This window comes from Chelonoidis abingdonii, chromosome 3, assembly GCF_003597395.2.
Source record: "Chelonoidis abingdonii isolate Lonesome George chromosome 3, CheloAbing_2.0, whole genome shotgun sequence".
NCBI classification, from domain to species: domain Eukaryota; kingdom Metazoa; phylum Chordata; order Testudines; family Testudinidae; genus Chelonoidis; species Chelonoidis abingdonii.
Window position 1 is genome coordinate 123,994,651 of NC_133771.1, and position 17,593 is coordinate 124,012,243.

General features: G+C 43.2%; 1 protein-coding gene across 3 annotated transcripts in view; it reads right to left on the reverse strand.

The window, feature by feature from the left end:
- The window catches only part of TMEM242 (transmembrane protein 242), a 71,599-nt gene that overhangs the window by 33,041 nt on the left and 20,965 nt on the right, over positions 1–17,593 (reverse strand). Inside the window, exon 4 of one of the 3 annotated variants that reach the window (XM_032778358.2) lies at positions 14,312–14,550. The exons of the other annotated variants lie outside the window; for them this stretch is intronic. Within the exon in view, the coding sequence (XP_032634249.1) occupies positions 14,503–14,550 (48 nt within the window). The 3' untranslated portion in view covers positions 14,312–14,502. Of the gene's footprint in view, positions 1–14,311; positions 14,551–17,593 lie in introns of those variants that run through there. 3 annotated transcript variants of the gene reach the window in all.

Genomic DNA, 17,593 nt, shown 5'->3' on the forward strand with positions numbered 1-17,593 from the left:
AAGGAGTTTGAATCACAGTGATCTTCCAGGGTAACCCAGGGAGGGGAAGCCTGGGAGAGGCAACGGTGGGGGAAAGGGTTTACTTTCCTTGTGTTAAGATCCAGAGGGTCTGGATCTTGGGGGTCCCCAGGCAAGGTTTTGGGGGGACCAGAGTGTACCAGGCACTGGAATTCCTGGTTGGTGGCAGCGCTACAGGTTCTAAGCTGGAAAGTGAGCTTAGAGGAATTCATGCTGGTACCCCATCTTTTGGACGCTAAGGTTCAGAGTGGGGAATTGTACCATGACATTCCCCTTGTCCCTGCCATCCACCACTGATGCTCTCTTCTTGCACTTCCACTTCTGTGCCTGTTTCAATGCTGGAAAGCTCTTCCTAAACTTATATACAGAGCCCTTTTCACCCTGACCTCAAGTCTCCCCATAAAACTTACTTCAGCCATGTTTCATATCAGAATTGAAATAACTTAGAAAACAAACCCTCTGATGTAAAGGAACCAAGATGTGCATATCTCAGTGACCGAATAATCTTATTCTTGTAATCTTTGTCACTTCTCTTCCAATATTTTTTGCCCACCTCTGAACCTTATTTGTCTGAACTTAGATTGTAAGCTCTTCTGGTCAGAGACTGTCACCAGGTGGCTGGACCCTTTAAATGAAACAAGTCCAGCTCCTCTGTGCTAGAACAGATACTCTTAATGTGGCCAATTAAGAGGGCAGGGCAGCACCTGCAGCTATAAAGAGCCAGGCAGTCAGTAAAGAAGGGGGAACAGGAACAGTAGGAAATTCTCTGCGAGCAGCTGCCAGCGTCTCCTGGGAGGGGAGGCAGAAGGAACCTGCTGGGGAAAAAGAGCTTTCAGAGAGTGAGACCTGGGAGCCAGTGCTCAGTTAAAAGAGCACAGAAGAATCCTACAATAGGTCCTGAAGCAGGAGGGACTGAGAGAGGCAAAGGAGAAAAGTGCCCGGGAGCTGTATTCCAGGGATTGGCTGAGAAACTATTTTGGGGGTGGGGGAGGTTCCCTCTATGTGTGGAAACTAGAATTGTGTCTGGAAAGAGTCTGGCTGTGGCAGTGGGTCCTTCAGGGGCTGAGGACAAGCCAGTACCCTCCAGGAACCATGAGCCCGATTCTCTGGCCTGGCCCAGTTATGCTTGGCAAAGGACTAGTTCAATCCTCAAAGTAACTGACAGCAGCCTCAGGGTTGCTCTGACTTGTATCTAACTGCCAATTGCCCAAAAGGGCTGGTGAGCAGCTGGGGATCACTGTAGTGCTGCTGTACTCTGGCCGTGACCCCTATAAACCAGCCATACCCCTTATGCTGGGGCCCGGATGGCATACAGCCAGCTCTACATTAATCAGTGATTCCCCCATGCTGAGGAAAAGTTCAGGGGGCTGGTCAGTCCAGCTGTACAACCCCTTTGTAACACTGATATCAGATTCAAGAATTGGGCCCCATGCCTTTACTTGCTCTTTTGAGGTGACTAGCATGCTTTTTACTTTATATCTAAACCCTCTTCTTCTCATTTAAAAATCACTGCTCTTCAGGTGGAACCTAACCTAACAAAGCCTTTCTTATGAACACAAATTACATGGTGATCTTTACCTTCCACATTCCGGCAATACATACCAATAGTCTCAAACTAAAATTAATTACATAATAAAAGCTAATGTGCAGTGTACGGAGCTATGCAATGTTTTGAAATGGCTCTTTATTATTGTCAGCAACGCTAGGGCACATAGTTCAATTGCAATGATATCTTCAATTAAGTCTAGTAAATTGAACACCAGTAGAATGTATTGTACATTTCTCTTCTAGCTTCACTATCACAGGCCCCTCTCTAACATAGTCTTTCTAAACCTAACCATACGTGAACAACTTGTACCACATTCCCTGATTTAACATCCCAGCATGCCTAGTTCCTGGAGACAGCTCTCTGAAGTGAACTTCACACAACTGAACTTTATATTTTTATCATAGATATTGCAAAACCTGATGCTATTTTTTCTTACCAAAAAAATTGCAGTGACTTTCCATCTCTGACTATCAGGCTTCTTTCTAGAAGGGTCTCATCTACCTCACTGCATTAAATAATCTCTAATAGCTACAGATAACCTTTTTTTTTATCTTAACCTAATGATCTCATCTTGGGGAAAAAAGAGAGGACCTAAAAGCATCTTCCATTAAATAAATGTCTTTTTAATGTACATTGTTGTCAGAATGTCATACAAAAATGGGGATCGTACTATTATAGAGAGCACTTACGGGTCCGTTCATATTAAAATGAGGGTCGGGGTGGAGCGTCTCTATGAATCCTGGAATGAAAGTTTTTCAAAGGAATGTTCTCTTTAATGTTTGACATTCATAAAAGGCAACCCAGATTCTGAGGATTATTAGTTTTCTATTTTAGTACTTGTGCCAGTTAAAATTGCTTACATTAGCTTCCATGTCAAACGAGGTTAGATACTCTGAAATGGAATAGTGACTGGCAGCAGAATACAGTATGCATACGTCTTATATTCTAATCATCCTTACTCAATTTTATATGACATACAGATGAGAGAGGTGGACCTATACTGAATTCAGGGGCTTTGGATTTGTTAAGAGAATCACAAAGGGATGTTATTCTTACTGCCTTTCCCCAAATCTCAAAATTATTGCAGACATATCAGTTAAGAAATGCAGATCTTGGTGAGCATACAGAAATAGTGAGTTATTCTTAGAAAATGACAAGCATGCAGCCCCTCTAAATATTCTAAGAGCAGAGTGGACAGCCTGCTAGCTCAAGGTAATTCTCTAATTTTCTAGGTAAAGTGGAACACTCATTGTGGGTGATTTTATGCCAATGTGCAAAATGACCTCTAAAATGAGCATAGAAAAAATGCCCTTCTTCAAAGTCTCAGCTCTCATGCTGGATTGGAAAAGTACCATAAATCTTTCCTAATTATTCAAAAATTACAGGTGTAAGAAAATAGCATCTAAAAGGTCAGTCTAGGCAGCACATCATACTTAATCTTAACTGCTCTACTGTGTATTGTCATAGGAATGTTTATTAACCTGTATTCTGGATCATGTATTCCAGACTTATGCAGAGAAGCAGAAAGAATTCTAACCTTTAGGAGGGTATAATGCACTGATCCTGCAAAGACTTGCATGTGTGCTTAACTTTATGCAATATGAGTAGTCTCACTGAAGTCAATTGAACTCACAGTGCATAAAGTTAAGCATGAGTGATTCCAGAATCTCAGCCATATTGTTTACGTGATCATAAATTAATATATGTGTACCATACTTTATATTACTTTAATATATTTCTTTTAAAAATTAAAATTTATGAAGAGGGAGGAAAATTTATTTTGTAAAGGGAATCCCAATGAAAATGAAGCTGCCTGGCTTTAAAATTTCCTCAAAGTCACTCTATATTTAGGCTTGGCAGAATTCAATTTTTTTTTTTTAATAATTTTGATGGATAATATCAATGCTTATTTTAAGCATTTTTTTAGATTTTTGTCTATTTGCATTTTCACAGTTGTGGGATGTTACTGGGGGATGTCAGAAAATTATTAAGTGACAGTAGTTATTGAGAGTCAAAAAGTTATAAACCATTAAAACACTAATTGTCAACATCGCATGTCAAAATATACCAAGTAAATATCCTCAAATCAACAAATCATACCTGTTTTTACTGTCAATTCACAAGCCTAATTCTTTTTTTTTTTTACTTTGCCTATCTGTAAATTTAGATTATCAAATAAAATATTTTTTCATTGGGTTGCATGTATATGGAGACATTAATATTTACCAACATTTACCAGTAGAAAAGCTTGGAAGGATTAGATTTTTATCTTCTAACCAGGGTAGATAAAAATCGATGATTTTCTTAAAAATTGATTTTTAGAAATTTTAATTAAATACAGATATATCTTTTAAACACAAACCTATTTACAATTAAATATGAAATTTACAATGTATGTTAAGGCCTAAAGTTATAATCTATTAAAACCACTTAAATACAAAAAATATCAAGTAGTACAGGTTTGCTGCTAAGTTTTAAAGAAAGTCAAACCTCTTAACTGGTGGAAGTCACTGCCAGACACCTGCATAGAGTTTGCTGAAGCACTAAACCAGCCTCTTTTGCAGGTGCAGAAAGAATATTTTCTTCATTTCATTTTATTCAAATAGTTCAGTGAATAATGAATAGTACAGTCAAAGTCAAGAAACCAACTGGGAGTTGAATAAGCAGAAAAGCTGGTTTTCGTCTTCCAAACTATATATAAAAACCAGGTGTGATATGAAAGACATGGTGACCAGAAACCATCACTTTAATGCACTAACTACAGATAGTAGAACTTCCTTTGTTTAACAAATCAGTTTTAAATCCAAAACATATTTTGATGCACTTTTTGATAAAACATTTTTCTTATGTATCCAGCACATTTAAAGTAGATTTAATGAAAAAAATTATAAGTGCTGTTTTTGTGCATTTTTATTGAATTTGAATTGCTACCCAAATTCAGCTTGACAGAAATCACAAAGTGAAAACATTTAATTCTAGTAAATAAAAAGTTCATCATTCACCATTTTCTAATATAAAAATGTAAAGAATCTGAATAAATGTAAGTTTAGCTATATAACTACTTAAATAAATATGTACAGATATAGTGTATCCTCCTGGTTGGCAAAAAGAAGTACCAAATTTAGTGTAAAGGCTATATTTAGTTGCAAATCAACATGTTTTAACGGTTACTGACCAACTGAAATTCAATCTTTCTTTAGGAAAAGAACTAAAAAATATAAATGCAGAGCAAGCTTAAAATTGAGGATTTCCTGCCTGCTGATTTAAATGCTTAAAAGCAGTGATTTAAATTACTCTGATATAAAAAAATCCACTCTGCTTTTTTCTCAAATTGTACTGGTGCACTGCAAAGAGCTGGGTGGTCAGGTGATTCTAGGTCTCCTCCTTCTAGCTGGTGTATCACAATAACAGATACAAATACATAAAGACACTCTAATGTTACCTTTCCATGTAAACAATTGCTGTAGTTGCCACAGGATATTATGCAAATGAGAGGGTAGATGACATATACCACAAAAAAATTTAGAAGTGTTGCTCTGTCTGGACGAATTTTTGTAGGTATATTATTTAGCTTCTTGTAGTAGCATTGGTAGCTTTAGTCTGGATGTTTGTATTTATACATATAAAGTCATACTTCCTTATATTTATAGCAAAGGATGATTTTGGAGATTATTTTAAATCAGAAAAGAGATCAGAGATCTAACTCTGAGCAATGCTAAAAGAGAGCAATTTCTTTTTTTTTTCCTTTTTTTTCCAAGTGTAGATATATACATTTTTTATTTGTTTATAAAATTATTCCTTTCTCAGGTTCAGAGAAATCAAAGAAAATTGTATCTTAAAATCCTAGAAATGTTTATCTTGTTTTTTCTAAAACAAAAGGAGCAGAGACTTAATTTTGGAAGGTACATATTATTCCCTTGAAGCAAACAATACATGCAACTGCAAAATGTCAGTCTTTCTGCACCAATCTGACTTCCATTGAAGTCAATGGCAAAACTCCCATTGATTGCAGTGGTGCTGAATCAGGAAGCAAAAGGAATTTTACTCCAAAAGCTGTGAGGGTTACAACTTAATATAGCATGAGGCTTACATGCCATGGCTGAGAAGTTGTGACATACTGTAGCGGAGTGCTTACCCCACTCCTGCCCTGAAAGGCTTAAAACAGCCCTGGGAGAGGACTGTGGCAGGGAAAGCAGCTACTAGGCTGATTGGGGAAGCAGCCGCAGCTAGGCCACGCCCCAGTCAGGCCTCAGCTGGCCCTACATAAGAGGCTGGGAGCCAGGAGCTCAACAGTCTCATTTGACTGGAGAGAGAGACAGGCCTGGTTGCTGGGGAACTCACCTAGAGATGACCAGCAGGGGGCGCTGCAGCGTTGAGTCCTGCATGCTTACATATACCTTTTACTTCACTGAGACATACTGTATTTTGCTGTAGAACTTTTCTCCCTTTTGTATAAGCAACTTCCACTCTAGTGTGTTCTCTCACAAATGTAGTCTAATTTTCCATCATGATTGTCTTAAAAGTACATCCAAATGCTAAATCAGGGGTTTTCAAACTTCATTGAACCATGACCCCCTTCTGACAACAAAAATTACTACATGACACCAGGAAGGAGGACCAAAGCCTGAGCACTACCCCCCTGTATGGGAGCGGGGTCAAAGCCCAAGGGCTTCAGCCCCATGCAGGGGCCTGTAACCTGAGCTCTGCCATCCAGAGCTGAAGCCCTCAGCCTTCAGCTTTGCACCCAGATGGTGGGGCTTGGGCTTCGGCCCCAGCCCCCAGCAAGTCTAGTATCAGCCCTGGCAACCCCGTTAAAAAGAGGTCATGACCCACAGTTTGAAAACCATTGTGCTAAATGACCAAATATGAAAATTGGCTCATGGTGTCAATATTAGTCATCGTTACTGAATCACACTGGATTCCTTATGCTATTGATAATATTCTTAATTTCATAAACAAACAAAACAATCTAAATATACAAGACATATAAAACATATTGGTTAATGGACCCAAAATCAGAGGACGAGTGTCATGCAATTGTAGTCCTTGAGTGCTGCAGTTTGGGTCTTTGACTTAAATGAAAAATCTGTAAAAATCACATGTAGCTAGACACCTCCCAAAAAGGCTCTTGTCACTGTTTTTTTTCTATTTATACACAATAATTTATACTTGAGTGTATAATCTACATGTGTAATTCACTCCTGTTCACTAGGTCAGCAAAAGGCATCTGTACCACATAAATCCCACCTTCCCATTTCAGTGATGGTTAAGCCTTAGGCTGACCCTCTACAGAAAGGTAAATTTCACCCAGTAGGTCCAGGAAAATAAATATATATATCAGATGTGTGAAGACTGGGCACTTCTAGTTAAACAACAGAGCATCTGGGGATTTTTGACCATAGAAGTAGAAGACAGGCGTGCTGTTCCCATGTTCAATTAAGATGACAATAGGATTCCATGGAGCTAAGATTTAGCATTATAATTTTTCATGTTTCAGATACATCTTACTCAAATTTTTGGTAATACAAGTATGTATCTGAGGAGGCAGGATCAGACGTAAGGCCCATATCCTAAGCCGTGCAACTGGCCCAAGTCCTGAATGTGGAGCTGCTACACAAACAACTGATTGCTATTTTGTACTACCTCTTTTGTCTCCAGCCGTTGGTAACAAAGCTAGGACATTAGAATCATAATGTCTTTTGAAGACATTAGTCATAAAATTCCTAAAGAGACTTAATTTCAATATGTGATCATATCACCACCCTCCTATATTCCTAACATACTTCCCTTTGCTACAGTTGCTTCTGCTGTCAATGAGATTAAAATCTATCAGAATAGGATTCAGACCTCATTCCTTCAGCAAACGTCCTGTTGTGCTTTATTATTTGGAAGATGTATGGGGGAAGTTTATGGGCCATTCTTTTACTTCTTCAGAGCAGTACTAGCAATATATATATATATGAAGACAAGGCCTCTCAACTAAAGTCTAACCAGTCAGCTTAAGTACTGTAGCAAAATCCTGAGTGTAAAAAGAAAGATGATGAATTGCCAAACTATATCAATAAACCTACCTTATTTTTTAAAATTATATAAGGTAATACCATAAAGATAAACATTAATCAATTTGCTTTATGTTAAGAAAACTAGATCAGAGAAAAAGTGGGAAGATGCAAATTATGTTATTTAATTATGAAATAGCACAAAATAAAAGTTAAAGAATAGTCATGTATGTTTTTGTATACTTCATCTAGAAACATGATCAGAGAAAAGAAATGGTACCAATTTAACCTCAGTGAGGATTCAAACAAAACTAAAAAACGAAGGAATGGATTTAATGATTCTAAATAATTCACTGCTTTGATAACAGCAATTGTTCATTTATCATCAAAATTCAGGCCTTATCGTAAAACATGCTTGTGCTTGGTTCAGATCTATAAATCGTAGTGAAATTCAGAGGAGTAGCCGTGTTAGTCTGGATCTGTAAAAGCAGCAAAGAGTCCTGTGGCACCTTATAGACTAACAGGTGTATTGGACCATGAGCTTTAGTGGGTGAATATCCATGCATCCGACGAAGTGGGTATTCACCCACAAAAGCTCATGCTCCAATACATCTGTTAGTCTATAAGGTGCCACAGGACTCTTTGCTGCTTTTACGTCTACATTATGAGCTTGGGGTGTGATTCCCCAGCACGTGTATATATACTCATGCTAGCTCTCAGCGAACTAGCATGAGTATAAATAGCAGTGTGGCTGCCTCTGGTGCTGCTACCGATTCTGCCCTGGCTACACTACTATTTATACTCCTAGTACTTCTCAGCAAGCTAGCGCAAGTATATGTACAGGCAAATCACACCCCTAGCTCGTAGTGTTGATGTAGCCTAATGAATGCCCAAGGGATGCTTTCTTTGAGATCCTGTCTTTGTATTTATTTCCTTTTGAAGTTTATCCATATTTAATGCTACTTTTACTTTGTATTTACATGTACTTTTCAATGAGTTCTTCTAGAATTAAACCAAACACCTAACCCCCTAAAGAGGGAAAATATTATTGCTGTTCTACAGATGGTTAAATGGTGATACAGAAGTTAAGTCACCTACCCAAGGCCACACAGCAAATCTGTGGAAGTGCCCTCATTAACAAATGATGGCATGCATGTCTTTTGTGTTTTAATTATTTTAGCTGTGCAGCGGTTTTGTACTGTTAACATTTTCTAAAGGTTAAGGTAAATGAAAAACAGAACAGTATGTTAGAAGTTGTCACAAGGATGACAAACTCTAGTTAATAACTACATTAGTCACAAATTACTACATGATTCTCACCAGAATTTTCCCTGCTTCCCATACAACAGATGTGTAAGCAACAAGAAAAAAGACACCACAAATATCCTTCATGAATCATCCTTGCCTTTTTCCTAGGAGAAAGAGAACATCTCTATTTCTGAGGCGATAAAAAACTTGATGTATTGAAGGCAGCACAAGCAAAAGGACATTTATGACTCAGTTTATCTTGACTGTTAATTGTTGTACATTTCAGCTCTACAAATGCTGGGGGCATTGTTCTGGCTTTAGAAGAAGAATCATAATCAGCTGGTGGTAGAAAATAGGCATTCAAAGGTATGTTTTGATAGTTGCCAAATGCTAAAGCTGCATGTTTAATTAAAACAAAAATGTATTGCTTATTATCTCTAGTTTAAAATATGTGACCACAGCTCACAGCTAGAAAACTGCTAAACTATTACACATTTTAAGTGTTTTGTGCTGTTGACATATTGTAGCTATTATAATTGTACGGGAACTAGAATTAAAGCTAATAGAAAAGTTGTCATCACATATGTTCACTTAGAATAACTGATTCATGATGGTGCTTGGAATTGGCTTACAATTACATATAAAAAATGTTCTTTGCTCCATATGCTGACTCAAGACACAAGGACTCTTATGTGACAGCTCTCTTTTGATGTAGTAATCTCTGCTAGAACATAATGATTCTACTCAATTGTCACCATATGAATATTTCTAGTTAAGTATTTATGTTGGTACAGTATAAGAGGAAGTTTAAATGAGGCAGCCTGGCAGTCTGCCACATGGGAGTCAGACTTTGTGAGTCAAGCAAGCTTTCCAGGGCAGCAGGAGCGAGGAGAATGGAGTAAGTAGCATGCTTGACTGGAAGGATGGGTCCTGGAGGACCGCTTCAAAATGAGAGGAAATTATTTCCTCTTCAAAATAAGTCCCTGTCTATACCAGCCTTTAAAGAGAGCTAGGAGCTATGTGGTGTGCATGATGCTATCCAGTGGTTCTCAGCCCACGGCCCATGGATGCTTGCAGCTCAATCAGCACACAGCTGCAGTCCATGTGACCTCCTCAGGGCCATACAGGGAGTATTGGAAGTGGCCCACAATGGTAAATAGGTTGAGAACCACAGTGCTATACAGACATATAAGAAAACAAATTGCTGCTTCCAAATGCTTCTAATTTATACAGACAAAGAAGAGGAAAGCAAAAGGATTGTTCGGATATGTTTGGCAAGTCATGTTGGTTCTAACAAATCAGCTTAGGTTTGAAACTTTTTTCCATTAGTATACTATAACTTAATTTAATTGAAGGATTATAATATGAGGTAATGCCAAAGAAATAAAATGGTAGAATTTGGCCACATTCTGTAAGGTACTAAGTTTCTGTTTCAAGTTTCCAAGTGTTTACTAAGAACAATAAGTCATCATAGTAATGATAAAGTATCCTGGCAGTGGGCTAAATTTTACCCTCCATTACATGGACATAATTCCCATTGTCTTTAATGGCATTTACTCCAATGCAGCCAAGAACAGAACTGAGCCCAGAATCCTTTTAAATTTTTTTAGTTAGAAAACTAGTTTAAAGAAGAAAATCAGTTATACATTTTGTCAGCAGTTATCCTCCACCCAGGATATCTAGGTGTGTCACTGCAGGTTTATAGACTATGGAAAGAAGTGGACTAAGATCCCATGAGAGTTTAATGGAATTACTTGTGTGCTTAAAAATACGGACACTGCTTAAGAGCTTTGCTGGATCAGGACTAGTCTAAAGTCTTATTCTGACTTATTCCCCAAATGCCTTAGTTAGCTTGTATTGACAAAGAAGTATAATACATATTAGAGTTAATTTCAGATATAGATTTAGAAGATGGCTTAGGACCAATAAAAAGTGTGTTTGGTGGGTGAACTAGTTGCAGAATTGGAGAACACTGCCATTTAGAGAGCTGTGTGGGTTTTCCTGTCCTATGAAAATATTTGAGATTTAAAAAAAATTTCCCATCCTTAATCAGGATGAAAAAAATCTCTAAAACTTTTGCAAACTAAAAAAAAATTCAGTTCAAGTCAATCAAAACATTTCATCTCAATTTCAAAATGTTCAGCTTCAATTTTGACTTTTTTTTACTATAACTTTAATTAAGAGAGTCATTTAGAACTGAAAAACTTAACTTTTTTTAATTTGGAAAATGTCAAAATGCAACATTTTGACAACTTCATCCCCCCTTAAACGTTGAAACAGGAAATTCATCTAAATTGACCCCTTCTCACAAAGTTTAAGTTTTGACAAACCAACATTTTCTGATTGAAAAAAAACACTTCATCTAAAAATTCTTGATGAAATGTACAGGAATGCTGTGTTCTGACTGCTTTTTCTGAGCATGGAAGTAGGCAGAAATTAAATTGTTTTAAAGCAGAATAGTTTTTTCTCTGCATTATTCTGCAAAATATATATTTAACCTTGAGAAAGAAGATCCTCAGTTGCAATGCGTTGGCATCTGAAGCCTGACCCAAAGCCCAATCTGCCCCTTTAATAGCCCAGAGGCAGGGTGGGGGACAGGGAGCAGCCAACCCTGCCCCGTAACAGGTGCTCTGAATCAGGTGATACAGCATCTCATGATTGGCCCATACTCTCAGCTGGACAATATAAAGGAGAACTCAGCTCGGAGAGGGGAACCAAGAGAGAGGCTACGCTCTGGTAACCAGAGCAGGAGGCTGCAGAAGCTGTAGAGACCCCTGGGGTTGGAAAGGGCCCTGCTGGTAGCTATTGGAGGCCAGATGACCCCCATCTGAACCCCCTAACCAAGGTGTTGTGTTATTTTTTACACTCTTTCTGAAGCCAACAAACAGAGCTCTGAAGAAAGTGACAGAAACCTAAGCTCCCTAAACCAGTAGTAGAGGGGTACTGATGAAATTCAAGGGTGGGGGGATGTCTTCTAACTAGCTTTACCTGGGATCAGGAAGGCCATGGGTATAAAGACAGTCCCTAGAAGCAGTGTGACTAGACCCATGCCTGTGCTTTAGAATTCCTGGAGGAACCCTTGGGCCTGAAGGGGTATGGTGTGCCAATCACAACAGAGAGAACCACAGTGCTGGGCTTACTGGATTCTGGCTTGGGACAGACATTTGTACAGGAGCAGTTTGTAGCTTCTGGGGCTCTACTGGGTGCAGAATGGGTGTATGTGGGCTGCATTCAGGGAGTGTCTTGCTTTACCCCACAATCAGTGTTAAATTGACCAGGGGGGCCCAAGAAGCTGACTTGAGTATGGTTGCAGCTCAGCACCTGCCCTAGCCTACGGTGCTGTGAGGCTGAGTCTGGGGCCCTGTAGCCAGTATTTTAAGGGCAGTGATTAAAGCAGGATCAGAACCCACTCTTGGTGCCCAGTGGGACTACAGTCTAGAGGAAGTCCTTCCCTTTTCTGACCCTATGCTGTTTGAGCTAAGGCCCAAGTCACACTGGGAATAGCGTCAAGCCAGAAGGGAAGCCCTTAGAGCCCAAGAGGAAGAGATAAGGGAAGGGCACTGGAGTGCCTGTAATTTGGGCTTCCCTGGGGTTCACCTCCAGAAAAGGCAGACCCAAATTGCAGGGGAAGACCTGCCAGGCTTGCACCAGGGAAAAAAGCTCATTCGGAGACAGAGGGAGAATACTGTGTTCAGACTGTTACATGGTGATCAACTAGGGTGAATGGGTACTGGTTGGCCCTGCTCAGGACTCTCTTTTTGAACTAGAGGGGGATCGCCTGATAAAGGTGACCCAAGACAAACAGACTAGAGCCCATAGAGCCTAGTTCCCAGACCATATCAGAACCAGATATTAAAACTAGCTTATGACAGCCAGCCGCTTGGGAGGGTGGACAAAACCAGGGAAAGGATACTGGCCTGGTTCTTTTGGTGGGGCATTTACCAAGATATCAAGGATTATTATGCATCCTGCCCAGAATTCCAATTAGTGGGCCACAGACTGGCTCATAGGGGCCCCCCTACAGGCACCCCATTTGAGGGGGTTGGGATAGGCCTTGTAGGACTCCTAGAACCGAGTTCAAGTGAATGTTGATTTTATTTTAGTAACTGGAGAGTACACCACCCAGTACCTGGAGGCTGTAGCCTTGCGCTCTGCAACCACACAGGCAACAGTTACTGAAAGTATTCTCCTGGGTAGAGAGCCTAAGAATCATCCTGACACATTGGGGCATGGCCTTCACATTACTGCTAATGCAGGAGGCCCATAGGTCCACTCAGTAAGAACCATTTTCTACCCCCTGCAAACAGATGGATTGATAGAAAGGTTTAACTGCACGTTAAAAGGAATGCTATGAAAATTTGTAATTGTGTCCCGAAACTTGAATAAGATATTACCCTATCTGTGGTTTGCGATCAGAGAAGTCCCGCAGTCTTCTATGGGCTTCTCTTCTTTTGAATCACTATATGGAAGGCAGCCCAGGTCAGCACCTCGTGATTGGCCCACACTCTCAGCTAGATAATACAAAGGAGAGTTCAGCTCCATGGAAGACTGAGGCAGGGAACCAGGAGAGAAGATACACTCTGGTAACCAGAGCAGGAGACTGCAGGCAGGCAAGCCCTGTGGAGGCTCCAAGGGTTGGAAATGGTCCTAGCTGGTAACTCCTGGAGGCTAGAGGATCCCAGTTTGAACTCCCAATCAGCCTGTTTGTGATACTTTGCGCACACTTTTTCTTTCTTTGCGAAGACAATAAACAGAGCCCTAAAGAAAGGAACAAAAACCTAAGATGGGCATGGCTGACTGTTCCCAGCTGGTGACTAGGGCACCAGCATACAGTTGCAATATTAGAAACAGACAATAACTATTCTATGGTTGCTCCTACAGCAGGCGCAAGTTGCGGTGGTATATAGTCTGTTATTGGAGGCTTAAGGATATAACATCCAGAGGCTTTAATTGTTTTGAAGCCAGTGAAGAAACATCACCACAAATGCTTTGCAGCTGCTTCTGAACCACATGAACACATTAATGAAAACAAATTATTGGGAAAGTTATAGTATAAAATACAGTAGAAGTAAATGTGCTAGATTTTCCTTAAATTTAAATTCTTTCTGTATGTGATGCAATGCATTAAATTATCATAAATCTGACCATAACAGACACCTGTACCCATCACACAAAAATTCAATACATCTGGCAACATGTACAGAAGAAACAGTACTGAACTAGCAAGGATGCTGAAAGTGACAATCAAGTTTCTTCAGCAGTTATTCAAGGAATACAAACCACTTGTCAATACTAGTACTATCCTACCATTACTACAATACTTGATAAAATAAATCACTAAAACCCACAAATATACTAAAGGTCAATGTGTGTGAAATGTAGAGTGACCAGATGTCCTGATTTTATAGGGACAGTCCTGCTATTCGGGGCTTTTTTTTATATAGGCTCCTATTACCCCCCATCCACTGTCCCGATTGTTCGCACTTGCTGTCTGGTCACCCTAGTAAAATGTCTCTTTGTGTAAACATACAAAAAGAATCCCAGCAAGTAAAACTAAAATGTTTGTGAAATGTCTTTTTAAGTGTGCTTGTTTTATCTCCTGCCAGCAGATGTAGCTGTGGTGCAATACACAAAGCAAACACACATCAGCGATGTTCTCTCCAGTTCTGTGGTTAGATGGCATTATCCTTAGAAGGTGACTGTTAGACAAGTGTGCTCTTGCTCTTCTGAAGTCTCCTAGGGAAGATTTTGTTTTGCATGGAAGTAAGTGCAACCTGGATGTTTGACAATTACATATAACAACCCAGTCTAATAAATGCCTCTGCCTTCACAGCGGTGCACTATAATAGATCACAATAACTGCTGGCATAATTTCTACCCTTAATTATACCAATTCTGTCAGGACAACTCAAGTTTCACTGCTCTTATAAAAGACTGTCACTGAGTCTCCTTTCCTTCATCCACCTCTGTTAACCCTTAAATAGCTCTTAAATATTGTAACATCCTATATTGTTTTTAATTTTATACTTCCAGGTAGAGCTCCATACAGGGTAGTTTTTGTTTTTTTTTAATGCCCCTCACATCCTGCCGTGCAATACGCACTCCCGCATTGTTTGTTGCATTTTTATCCCACTCCCGCTATTGTGGCAGCAGGTCCTGGGTGACCTCAGTCCCGCTGCAGCGCTTTACTTCCAGGCAGGTAGTAGACAAGTTGCATGAGATGCTCACCACTTCCCGCCACATATTTTTGCACGAAAAAATTAGAATAGTTTTATGGCAGGTTGTAACGAGGTGATGTGGCTCCCCTCCTCACCAGGGAGGGTCGAGCCCTGTCAATCACCCATAGGGGCGGGGCATCTGAGCAGAAGTCCCGCCCCTCAGAGGGTCAGGCGGCAACCCGGAAGGATAAAAGCCAGCCCTCAGCTGGAGCGCAGCCGCCGACAGGAACAGACCTGCCAGCAGGTGCTCCTGACTGGGAAGCTGCTGAGGCCGGGGGCCGGTGCCCGGACTGGCCAGAGCTTCCCCGCGCTCGCTACGACGAGGAGCTGCCAGAGCTTCCCCGCGCTCACTACGACGAGGAGCTGCCAGAGCCTCCCCGTCCCTGCTACGGCCCTGAGGAAACCCCGGAGCAGGCCTGGCTGGACTTCCCGGAGGAGCTGCCGGACCTGCCGCCCAGCCCTAGCTGCAAGGAGCCTATGTTGTGGGACTTCCCTGAAGCTGACACCATGGACCAGGTAGGCACGGAGGGGGATAGTGGAAGTAGCTGAGGGGCAGCCGACCCTAGTCAGGCTGCAGATTTTCCGGTACCCATGGCAGTGTGTTGTGGTCAGGATCCCCACTGACCACCTGCAGGGTGACCACCACTACCGGGGCCCCGGGCTGGAACGCAGTGGAGTGGGTGGGCCTGCGTTCCCCCTGCCACCCGTCCCCGGGTGGCAGAATCCCCCTCCCCCCAGCCTAAGGAGGCCATTTAAACGGAGCTGCTATTGCTGTGTGTTTGGTGCCCCACCTGAACCGAGGGCGAGGCCCCCTTTGACTGTGCCGTTGCTCGGTCCTATCCACAGGGACCGAGCTACCTGGACGGTGGACTGCAATTCCGAGGACCGAGGCCCTCAGACAACAGGTTGAGGCCGGTGTGGCTCACCTCCTCACCAGGGAGGGTTGAGCCCCGGCAACACCCTCGTTTACAACTGGTACCAGAAGTGGGGAGCGCTGAACCCCTCGCCCCTGTGAGAAGGGGCTGGTAGGAGGGCGGTAGTACAACCAGCCCTCCCTAGCCGGAGACATGGATATCGAACGGCTGTTCCAGATGCTGGCGGAGAGCCAGGAACGACAGCAGGCAGTGCAACTGCTGGAGCAGCAACAGCAGCAGGCCGCCCATCTCGAACAGCAGCAACAGCGGGATGCCGCGCACCTCCAGCAGCAACAGCAGCAACATGCCGCTCAGCTGGAGCACCAGCAACAGCTGATCCAGCAACTAGGAGGCCAGCTGCAGCTGCTTCTCGGGCCTGTGTCCCGCCCCGCCGACGGGGCCACGGGAGAAGACGCCAGGGGCTCCCGTCCGCCGGTTCCCCTGCGCCTGACCAAGATGGGCCCGGGGGATGACCCTGAGGCCTTCTTGGTCACTTTCGAGCGCGTGGCCCTGGTCGCAGGATGGGCCTGAGACCAATGGGCCACTCTCTTGGCCCCGTACCTAACCGGACCAGCCCAGCTTGCCTATCATGGGCTGGCGACAGAGGACGCCAAGGACTACAACCGGATGAAGGCAGCGGTCCTGGACGCCTTGGATGTCAGTCCCGAAACCTTGAGGCTACGGTTTCGGGGCCAGTCCTATCCGACAGGCGCCCGTCCCCGGCTGATTTCCCAAGGCTTGAAGGAGGCCTGCCGCCGCTGGCTCCAACCGGAAACCCGCACAGCAGAGGAGGTGACCGAGCAGGTGGTCTTAGAACAATTTGTGCAGATTCTGCCTGCCACACTGGGGGCAGCGGTCTCCCTGATGGAGGACTTCCTGGCCACGGAGGCTTCTATGGGGCCCGCCTTTCGGCCACCCACCCCGGGCCCTGACCAACCCCACGGAGAAAAGAGAGCATCCGCCTTGTCCGGGCCACAGCATTCGAACCGCGGACTGGACCCCAGGTCGGCCCTCCAGGCCCAATGCCCGGATCCTGCCCCGCACTCGGCTCCGCGGGTCTGCCCCGCGGGCCTGTCGGGGCCCCGCCGAAGCCCTCGAGCTGCCGGTCCCCGGGGCGGACGGCCGGAAATCGGACCCTGCATCGGATGTGCAAAGGCCGGCCACTTACAACGCGACTGTCCCGAGATGGAATGTGACTTTGGGCAGGTCTGTGCAGGGGAAGGCCGGGCCCGATGGCTCCAGCACCCCAGACTCACAATCCCAGTGGTCGTGGGGGATCAAGCCACAACGGCCCTAGCTGACTCTGGCTGTGGCCAAACGCTGGTCCGCCGGGCTCTGGGACCACCGATCAACCCCGGTCTGGGGCCCATCCACTTACAGTGCATCCACGGGGATGTCCGACCCTACTTGAGTGCCCGGGTCCGATTAACTGTCAATGGCCTCACTCGGTCACTGGTAGTCGGCTTGGCCCCCGAACTAGCCTACCCCGTGATCCTGGGACGCGATTGGCCCACCTTTGAGGGGCTCCTCTGGTCCATACCGGCCTTAGAGGCCGAGCCCCAGGAGCCCCCGTTGGAGACAGAAGAGGACGCCGAGGAGGTTGGGGCAGGAAATGCGGAGGCTGAAGGTCCGGGGGAGGGAATCTCC